The sequence below is a fragment of the Castanea sativa genome, chromosome 5, assembly GCF_040712315.1.
Source record: "Castanea sativa cultivar Marrone di Chiusa Pesio chromosome 5, ASM4071231v1".
Classification (NCBI taxonomy): Eukaryota; Viridiplantae; Streptophyta; class Magnoliopsida; order Fagales; family Fagaceae; genus Castanea; species Castanea sativa.
Window position 1 is genome coordinate 65,069,744 of NC_134017.1, and position 10,750 is coordinate 65,080,493.

At 38.6% G+C, this 10,750-nt stretch overlaps 1 protein-coding gene across 2 annotated transcripts; it reads left to right on the forward strand.

Moving 5' to 3' along the window:
• Positions 1 to 6,336: 6,336 nt before the first annotated feature.
• Positions 6,337 to 10,519, forward strand: LOC142636379 (F-box protein CPR1-like). Of its 2 annotated transcripts, none has more exons than XM_075810584.1 (3): positions 6,337 to 7,643; positions 7,856 to 7,931; positions 8,224 to 8,538. In XM_075810584.1, exons 1-2 carry the CDS (start codon positions 6,490 to 6,492, stop codon positions 7,893 to 7,895), a joined length of 1,194 nt encoding a protein of 397 aa, XP_075666699.1. In that variant the 5' UTR covers positions 6,337 to 6,489; the 3' UTR covers positions 7,896 to 7,931; positions 8,224 to 8,538. The 2 variants fall into 2 exon arrangements, with proteins under 2 accessions (XP_075666699.1, XP_075666700.1); XM_075810585.1 differs by lacking the exon at positions 8,224 to 8,538 and adding an exon at positions 10,189 to 10,519 and having other exon boundaries at positions 6,353 to 7,643.
• The last annotated feature ends 231 nt before the right edge of the window (positions 10,520 to 10,750 follow it).

The window sequence follows — 10,750 nt, forward strand, 5'->3', positions numbered from 1 at the left end:
GCCCGAACCTTGTCGGGATTGGCATCTACACCACATTGTGACCCCATATAGCCCAAGAATTTCCTTAACACTACACCGAATACACATTTGTTGGGATTGAGCTTCATGTCGTGGAGGTAAAGGGTATCAAATGTTTCGCGAAGGTCATCTAAGTGGTAAGCCTCCTTCGTGCTCTTTACGAGCATGTCATCCATGTATACTTCCACGTTTCATCCTATCCATTGGGTGAACATCTTGTTTACGAGCCTTTGGTATGTTGTCCCTGCATTCTTTATACCAAATGGCATGACTCTGTAGTAGAAGAGTCCTTGGCTTATGACAAATGAGGTCTTCACTTGGTCCCCTTCATCCAACCTGATCTGATTGTACTCGGAGTAGGCGTCCATGAAACTTAATAACTGATGACCAGTCGTAGAGTCCACGAGGAGGTCAATACGTGGAAGGGGATAGCTATCCTTTGGTCATGCTTTGTTCAGGTTGGTGAAGTCTATGCACATTATCCACTTGCCGTTTGCTTTCTTGACTATAACTACGTTGGCCAGCCACTCGGGGTAGTAGACTTCCCTGATGAAATTTGCTTCCAGTAGTTTGCGTACCTCTTCGGCTATGGCCTTGTCCTTTTCTTGAGTGAAGACCCTCTTCTTCTGCCAAATTGAGGGGAAGGACGAGAATACGTTGAGTTTGTGTACCATGGTGCTGGGACTGATGTCTGGCATATCTTCATGGCTCCACATGAAGACGTCCCGATTGCTCTTGAGGAAGAGTGCAAGTTCCCTTCGGAACAAAGGATCGGCTTGTGTGTCGATCCGAGTGATTCGGTTAGGAGCGTCATCATCCAAAGTCATTTCTTCCAGATCCTCCATTGATTCGACAGTAACCTTCCTTTCTTCAATGTTCAAAGCTTGCAAGTGATCGTCCATCTCCAACATGGCTATGTAGCATTCTTGGGTGGCCATTTGGTCTCCTTGTGCCCTCATATCCCGTACTTCATTGAAAATTTTACCTGCAGGTGGTATGTAGACATGGCCACTTGCTACGCATTGTGTGTGGGACACCAGATGATGGCGTTGTAGGCAAAAGAGCAATCAAGAACGAGGAAGCTGACCTCTTTGGTGAGCTGCTGAGGGTACATCCCGATGGTTACTGGCAAAGTAATGACCCTTACAGGGAAGACTTTGGTGCTGCCAAACCCTACTAAGGGTGTGTCTAAGGGTAGGAGACGCTCTTAGTTGATCCTCATCCACTATAATGTAAGGTAGTAGAGGATATCTTCTGAGCTCCCATTATCCACCAACACTCGTCGAGTATTGAAATTTGCAATGGATAGGTTGATAACAAGGGCGTCGTCATGAGGATGGTGTAGTCGCCTAGCATATTCCTTTGTGAAGCTGATGATTGGATTATCAAGGTTGGTCGCCTTAAGGGGTCATTCGGAGATCTGGACACTCTATACCATACGCAAGTACGTCTTCCTCACCTTCCTAGATGATCCCACCATGGTGCTCCCTTCTACTATTACCCTTATCTCTCCGAGCGGGGCTCTGGGTCTCTCATCGGCCCGTAGGTGGGGCTCGGGGTCCTTTGGTAGGTCTTCCTTATTTCTAACGAACTACTGCAACTTCCCTTGTATGACGAGGGCTTTGATCTACTACTTAGGGTTGTAGCATTCAGAAGTATCATGCCCATGGTCCTGGTGGAAGTGGCAGTACTTGTTTCTGGGTCTTTTGTTTGGGTCGCCCTTCAACTTGTCTAGCAAAGTTAACGCAGCATTGTCCTTTATTGGCATGTGGACTTGATCCAGCAAGGCGTTCAGGGGAGTGAAGTTTGTTATTCTCCCTAACGGGGGTCTTGATCTCATGTCGTCTCTTCTGTCGTTTGTTCGAGCCGACTTCCTCCCTCGGTCTAGGTGAGGATCGTCCTGTCTTTCTCTCTTCCTCGGCCTGTCTCCCCATACTTTCATCGCGTCCTCGACGTTCATATACTTCGTGGCTTTATACAGCGCTTCAGCCATCGTCTTTGGGTCGTTCTTGTAGATGAAGAATAGGAACTCTCCTCGCTTTAGTCCACTAGTGAAGGCGGTGACAAGAACCTTGTCATCGACTTCATCGATCAGGAGGGCCTCTTTGTTGAAGCAGGTGACATACAACCTCAGGCTTTCGTCTTCTCGTTGCTTGATGTTTAGTATGGCCACGGAGGATCGTCTGTGTCTTTGGCCCTCTAATGAAGTGTGTAACAAAGTGCCACACTCAATTCTTTGAAGGTGGAAACTATGTTTAGGGCAAGCTTGTTGAACCACACCCTTGCTAGCCCATTCAGCGTGGTAAGGAACGCCTTACACATAATCTCATCTAGTGCTCCTTACAGGTGCATGAGGGTTTTAAGTGACTCTAGGTGGTTGAGTGGATCCCTTGACCCGTCGTATGTTTCTACATGCAACATCCGAAACTTCACTGGGAGGGGGAAGATGTTACCTTGGCGGTGAAAGGGGAGTCAATCTGGTGGACCAGCTCATCCAAGTTGGTGGATACTCGTCCCCTCATAGCGTTCATCATCATATCCATCTTTTCTTTCATCATCTGCATCTTCTGGGCCATGCGCATCGCATTGACTTCCATTTCGGAGGGACGACTTGTGTCTTTCGGGCCATCCCTTCTGTTGGGTGCATTGCTCTCTTCCTGGTCTTCCCTCTCTTGCTTGCCCCCTGTAGGTAGGTGACTACCATTTTGCTCGTCGACATCTCATTCATCATGTGGGCCTTTCGGGTGCCTTTCGTTCCTTTGGTTCAGCTGTTGTTCCAATTCCTGGTTAAGTTGGGTGAGTCGCTCTACTGCAGCAGCCAAGTTTTGCATTTGCCTTTTTAGGGTGTTGGATGGATTCCCCGTTTCCTAGTTGATGGTAGCCATTGAACCCGTCTGGACCATGCAACTCTTTCGTCTTAGAATTGTTGATAGTTCTTTCCCACAGATGGCGCCAACTGATGATATGCTAAAATCGTCAGTGAGTTGTAGGCTTCAAAGCACTCCAATGGGTACCTGTAAAATAAGAACAAATGGACCAAACAAAAGGCACTGGTGTGGTCTCGGCTAAAGACCCTCCGAAGGTCAAATTAGTGAATGAGAAATCTCTAAGAACTCTATAGTGAGAGAGCTAAGGATTTTCTACGTACTTGAGGAAAGAAGAGGTCTGGTCTTTATATAGGGGTGAATAGCGAATCAAGATCCCTCAAAAGTAGGGATCTTTTCTTGTAGAGGGTATCTGGTATTAGGGTTTTCGTGATTATAGGGTGTCTTTCCATATGAAGAAGATGCGTGGATGTGATATAATCTTGATACGTGATGTGCAAGATATTTCCTTATAGGAGAATGCGTGGGGAACACGTATGGAAATGTAGGACCCGTCAGTTTTCTTTATCTCGTCGGCTTTATGATCAACTGTCGCTTTAGTTTTCCTGTTCAAATGGGAGGCACCCATCGACTTTGCAGTCGTCCTTTGGGAGGGTCCTTCGTTGCCTTTTAGTGAAGCTGACGACCCTATTAGGGTAGTCTGCCCTCTCGGTCTTCTGTTTATGCGCTTTTATTGTCGAAAACATCCCTATGACTATCAATAAACTTTTATCATGAAATTAGTTTATTGTTATATATTCATTATTATTACCGAGAAAGTCAGATTATTATCATTATTTATTTATGAAAGATAATGAACAGAGTCACAGACTCATGAGGGTCACATTGCACATTTTGATACTATTTATGGGCCCCATTATACTATTCAGCTTATTTTTCAAAAAAAAATTTCTATATTTTCAACAAAAAGTTTTCAACTTCAACTAAATAAGTTGGTCCAAACAGTCCTTAAAAGCATTTGCACCTGCACTTCTATATTGCATATGTTGGAATATTTTACCATCCAAGGGCAAAAGACATGCTTTAGCCGTCCTATTAATTGCAAAATTTTTGCAATAGTGCTACAGTAAGACGGAAATATAGCAACTTGTAAATCTTGAACCCCATATTTTATTAATCTCTTCTCTCTCTCTCTCTCTCTCTCTCTCTCTCTCCCCCCCCCTCTCTGAATCACTTTTCTCTCTCTCTCCAATCACTTTTGGATTATATATTTTATTTAATAGATATATTATTTTAATGTATTATATAGGAAAATAAAAGTTGGGATATTAGGTGTGTTGTAAAATGGTATGGTATAAATAATAAAATGGTTTTTGAGATAGTAAAATAATTTTTTTTTGTAGAAACCAGATGCAAATACTCTAATAGTCTAATACCATGCATCTCATTTCATAATAATCAGTTAATGGTTTCCATCAAACTCCACCTCAATCGTTTCACAAAAAAGTTAAGACTCTTCATACTTCCTATTACCTACTTACGCGTGTACCTTCTTACCTTTTTCTCAAGAGAATATAACAAAATTAGGCATGCCACCAATTTTTGTATTTTTATAATAATAATAATAATAATAATAATAATAATAATAATAATAATAATAATAATAATAATACTAAAAACAATTGAAGATAAAAGGTAATAATTAGAATAATTGAAAGGATAGAAGAACAATAGGAACATAGAAATGACTTATAACCCACCTCGACGAGTGTTTATGATTTAATTATTGCTTAGGCCTCTAGTATTTGTTTTTCAATGGGTAAGTGAAAGACTATGGCCCAACCTACTTTGAAGAAGCGTTTGCGACCTCTTTATGTTTAGGCTATTTAAACATTGCCTTTCTAATGGACAAAAAAAACTAGTAGGATAAAATTTATAAATAAGGTTGTCACAACTAATCTCTCTTACCCCTTTTTTTGTTAGTAAAAAAAAAAATTTATTTTTTTTATAAACGAGAGTATTCCGATCTCTCTAAGTATCTGACTATTTTCCTAGGTTTATGCAGTCTCCCCGTTCCACACGTATTAAGTTATTACAACAATGAATCCTATGAAAATGGTCCCAAGATACAGACAATAGTTTTTTTTAATTTTTTCTAAAGGAAACTAAGAGTGTATAGTTAAAAGATATTTAAAAATATTACTAGATTCTTCACATATGATATCGACCATTATGGGCGTGCTGGACCAAATCATAAGGTAGTGGACACAAATCTCAAATTAGGGCTAGCGTTTTTTTAGTTTAATTTGGGAACACTCATTGGTTAATGGGTCAATTTGAAATGGGTTGGCTTTTTTTAAGGAGTTAAATTTGGGTTTCAATTTTTTTAATATTAAATTTAATGCCATATTATTCATCCCTTAGCCACGTAAACACTTAAACTAATTGTGATTAATAAAATAACTAATTGCACTCATTTTTTAAACTTGAAAAAAATAATCGTGCTCATTTTAAACTTGAAGGACTAATAGTACTTATTAGGCAAACTTGAAAGACCAATAATCTAGTTTACCATTATTTTTTCTATATAAAAAAAAAAAAGGAAAACAATAAAGTGTAATTAAAGGATGTCCACGGTTATTATATATATATATATATAATTCAAGTAAAATGTCAAGGTCCCATTAAAAAAAAATGTAAAATGTCCAAGAAGAAAAGAAAAATAACGTAGTTACTAATCTACTCTCATTATTTTTTTTATACAAGATAGAATTTTTGTTTTAACCTAATCTAAGTGTATATATGTGTGAAACTCTTTCTTGAAGACTTGAATTTTGGTCCTTACCCTCCACAAGTACTTATACTTGTTGAGTGACCATCCCTCATCCACGTAAACACTTAAACTAATTGCGATTAATTAAATAACTAATTGTACTCATTTTTTAAACTTGAAAAAAATAATAGTGTTTATTTTAAACTTGAAAGACCAATAATCTAGTTTACCATTATTTTTTCTATTAAAAAAAAAAGGAAAACAATAAAGTGTAATTAAAGGATGTCCACGTGGCTATTATATATATATATATATATATATATATATATATATATATATATATATATATATAATTCAAGTAAAATGTCAAGGTCCCATTAAAAAAAAAATGTAAAATGTCCAAGAAGAAAAGAAAAATAAGGTAGTTAATAATCCACTCTTATTTTTTTTTATTTATACAAGATAGAAGTTCTGTTTTAGCTTAATCTAAGTGTATATGTGTGAAGTTTTCTCCTAAAGACTTAAACTTTGACACTTGCCCTCCACACCCTACAAGCACTTATACTTGTTGAGTGGCCATCGCCCCAAAGGTATGCGGTGGTACTCTCATCATTAAAATAATGCAACTTTTTTTTTTCTCAAAAAAAAAAAAAACAAAAAAATAATAATGCAACTTTTTCTACAGAAGGTTACATTTGGAACTTTGTCGGTTTTACGTTTACCGACTCAGGACCCACCCTGTGTTCATTTCTCTCCACCATTCACTCTCCAAAACTGAAAGAGCTCACTGCAGTTGACTCTTGATAGCCTTCCTGAACCCAAAATCCTAACCCTAGATGCGCTCCAATCAACACCTTCACGGACCAACCATCCATGTCGGACCTACCACCCATGGCAGACCTCCCATCTGAGGTACTCACCTACATACTCTGCCAAGAACCAGTCAAAACCCTCATCAAGCTCCGCTCCGTGTCAAAGCCATGGCTGTCTCTAATCGACAGCCCATACTTCATCCACCTCCACCTCCACTACTCCATCGCCACCTCCTCGAACGTCACCATCATCCTCCGCAAGGAGTCGGAGCTCTTCTCCGTAAGCCTCGAGTCCCTAGACGCCGCCGTCGAGCTCGCCCACCCTCTCATGTGCTACAGCAACCGGATTCGCGTCCTCGGCTCGGCCAACGGCTTGCTCTGCATCACGAACGTCGCCGAAGACATCGCTTTCTGGAACCCTTCGATCAAGAAGCACAAGGTGTTGCCGTTTCTGCCTGTCGATCGGCCCTGCGACCACGGCATGAGCATGTGCGGCGCGCGTGCGTACGGGTTCGGATACGATTCTGCACACGACGACTACAAGCTGGTGAGGATTTCGCAGTTCGTTGACTTGGAAAGCGAAGGTTTTGCTTCGGAGGTCAAGGTTTTCAGCTTGAGAGCGAACGAGTGGAGAAGAGTTGAGGAAATGAATTACGTTCTGTGTTACATGAAGAAAAACGGGACGCTTGCCTGCGGGGCTTTGCACTGGGTTGTGACCAAGAAGTTTAAACTGGATGAGGCTGATCAGATCGTTTCGTTCGATCTGACGGACGAGAATTTCCGCGAATTGCCTCTGCCCAAGTGTTTGGAAGATCAGAGGGTTCAGATTGAGGTTGGGGCTTTAGGAGACTGTGTGTCCGTGACCGCGGATTATCATGATGTTCTCGTTGATGTTTGGGTGATGAAAGAGTACAGAGTGAGAGAGTCTTGGTTTAAGTTGTTTAGTATTGCTCGAACTGAAGTGGTCGGATCGTTTAAGTATTTGAGGCCGTTGGTTTATTCGAAGAGCCGCAAGGAGGTCTTGTTGGTGCTTGATAATCAGAGGCTTGCGTGGTATGATTTGGGGAAGAAAAGGGTTGAGAATGTGAAGATTTTGGGTATGCCGGATTTGTTTGAGGCCGAGGTTTGTCTTGAAAGCCTCGTTCCGGTTGAGGCTTGTAGAAAAGGGTATGGGAAGAAGCACAATTTGGGTGAGGAGAATCATAAAAAGAAGAGGTAAATTGCATGGTTTTATTTTTCTAGCATTGATTTTGTTAAGGATAGTTGGTTTTGGTTCAATCAGAGTAGTTGTGTTTGTAATTCGGTTCACAATTTAATTGTTAGGCCTATCTTAATTATCCTACCCTTTAGCAATTGATGCTATAAGCTGGTATGCACTTTCATGTGACTTTTAGTGCCTCATGTAATTGTCCTTGTTTTATTCTTAGGGATGATTTCTTGTCGGAGGGTTTCAAGTTGGTGTTATAATCAAACAGGATGATGAAACAAAAGCATGAAAAAGAGGTAATTTAGTGAATTTAACTTGTAATTTCCCTTTTAAAGCTTACTATAGGGACTTCTTTTGGTCACTTGTTTAAAAAAGAAATAGAAAAAAGAGCGACATACTTTTGGTATTAGAATAAGTTGCATTGCTCAGATTAACTATATCGGCGTTAGGCAATCTAAACGTACAAGTTTAGGCAGAATTTGATGAATTAAGTTTTTATCCTTTTTCACCTAAAAAAAAAGTGCCATCTCTTTTATTCAACATTAATGTCTTGTGAGCCACTTATCTTGGTGCCTTTGTTTTTCTCAGTGTGGAAAGTGAAGGAGAGAGTTATACTATAGAGTATTTGAGAATGCTTGAAGATTGAAGGAAGTATAATTTACATGATATGTAACATCTTTTGACACTTTTTCCAGTTTTTTGTGATATAATGTCCACTTATCTTCAACACCTGGCAAAGACCTTTCTGTAAAATGTTGTGAGCGGTGACTGTAATATACTTATTGAGTGTTAGGGTGTTCATAAATGACTATGTACAAGATTATGTTATGTAAGAAATTATGTTTGTATCCTCATTAAATTTGCAAGTTTTATGTAATACAGTTCTGTTTAGACCCTTACAAATTAGGTTGTTTACCCTAATTAATTAACCAAGTTGATACTTAGATTTATTATTCAAATCTAGGTTAAAACTTGGGGAGGATTTGACTTAGCTATCCTCAAGGGAAAAGATTCACCACGATAGAATGAAAGTTTACAATGGATTTTTCCCTAAATCTAAAGCTACCTCTTGTAGAACTTATTCATACAATCACGTGTAGCTCCGAATCTATGGACTCTTTTATCTTAAATTTGTTGCACACAAACACCCACATTTGTGACTCTGAGATCCTACTCAAAGATTTAATTACACAAACTGGAGAGTTTGACTCCAAAATCTTCCTTGAAGATTTAAATTATCAGTCATGTATTTTGTTGCAACAACTTTAAAACTACCGGTTTTAATGGTATAAGAATGATTTCTGGTAGTGACTTTGAAAAGAAAAGGCATATCACTTTTTAGATCTCACAAGAGTACCTCCAAAGTCTTCCCAAAATGTGTTTTAGGATTTCCTTTAAATACTATGTGAAATAGATCTAAAACTCTAATCACTTAATGGGCTTAATAGGTTGTTGGACTTAATTAGAACCTAACAGATTTTGATGTGCTCAAATTTACTTAAAAGAGACTGAAATTTGATGTTTGAACTACTTTTGTACTTTGTGCTGTGCATAGATTTTAGAAAAGTTTGCATTTCTGTGATTTATTTAGCTGGGTTTCTTATCGATGGATCATGAGTGTTGTAGCACTATCTGCTCTAAATATGTGATTTTTAAGTTTAATTTTAATTATTCCTTGTTTAGTGGACTTTAATCATTGCGTGTGCTAGGTGGAGTGTGCTAGGTGGAGGGTGGGATCATGTTCAAGACCCCTAGTGCGTGTGTAGTGCGTTTGTAGTGCGTTTGTAATTTACCAATGAAAAAAAATCCCATTTATATGCATATACTGTCTTCTGCATTGCCAAATTTTCATTCTGGTTCCCAACTCTTATTTTCAGACCTGTAAAAGCGAAACACTGACAAGCTAATTGAGCTGCGTAAACCTTTTAACTAATCTAATGGTAAAAAAGGGTGCTTGTTAATGTTTCATCCATTTATACTAAAATTCATATTGTTTCTCTTGCCTGGATTAGAATATCCTGCAGTGGTCTCACTAATTAAAAATAAATAATTTTGGTTGTAAAGAATTATTTTGTTGTTGAATTTGAAATTATAAGCTCATGAGAAGTTTGCAAACACAGAAATTGTACAGAATATGACTCAGTTTAAGGAGCCGGTATATCCTGTACCCGGCATATATGCCGGGTATAGGATATAATTTTCGCAGTTTAAGGGAGGGTGGTAATTTTTTTATTAAAAAAAAAAAAAGCAAATTGCATTTGTTGAATATTGAAATTGTTTGCTGGAGAGAGAATAACCTCAAGAGGCACTTGAATCCCTCTCAGTCTTCTCTACCTCTACTGTTGGGTCTCGGGGCGTGGAAATCAAGTGTGTCTGTTGATTTTGATTCCATGTTTTTGTTTTATTGGCTCAGCCAAAACAAGTTGGAATTTTGTGAGTCAGGATTCTGCATTTAAAGGTTTAGAATTGTCAAGCATTAAATACATTCGGCTTATATTTATTGCAAAGTTTGTTGTTTATGTGGTTCTTGATGTAATGACCGTGATGGTGCAGGTGCTTACCGCAAAAATTATCTTAAGAAATCAAGGTGTCTCGATATTTTTTTGATGAATTAGCTGTCTCGATATTGACCCCTGGGGCCTTGAGTGGTGTATAATTAATAAGACGAACCAAATCAATTCTGGTCTATGTTACTATCAATGCGGGGGAATCAAAGCTCTGGCGGATTGCCCTAGAATTGTCAAATTAGAAAAAGAAAATATCAAGGATAACACTAGACATGCAACTCTTTACCTTTTTCTTCTTTTTTGCTACATAATTTGAAGACGTAAATATGAAAATTACTTCTTTTTTTTGTTTAAAGAAAAAGTAGATCTTTGACTAATTTATATTCTTTTATTTTTTATTTTTTTATTTTTTTTGTAATGGAAACTTGATTCATATTCTGCAACATCATTTGTGCTTTGAATTTATTCGGATAACGTCTCTTTTTTTTTCTCCCAAAAAGAAAGAGGTGGAAAACAATGTTAGTTGGTAAAAGGATGCCCAACTGCCCATTTCAGGACCAATGTGCATAAATCATAACGGGTCCTCTCTCCATTAAAGTATTAGTACG

What these genes read in the sequence shown, in the direction of transcription:
- LOC142636379 (XM_075810584.1), top strand. Translation starts at nt 6,490, where the DNA reads ATGTCGGACCTACCACCCATGGCAGACCTCCCATCTGAGGTACTCACC. An exon ending in GAGAATCATAAAAAGAAGAG is followed by an intron (nt 7,644 to 7,855) that starts GTAAATTGCATG and finishes TTTTATTCTTAG; the next exon opens with GGATGATTTCTTGTCGGAGG.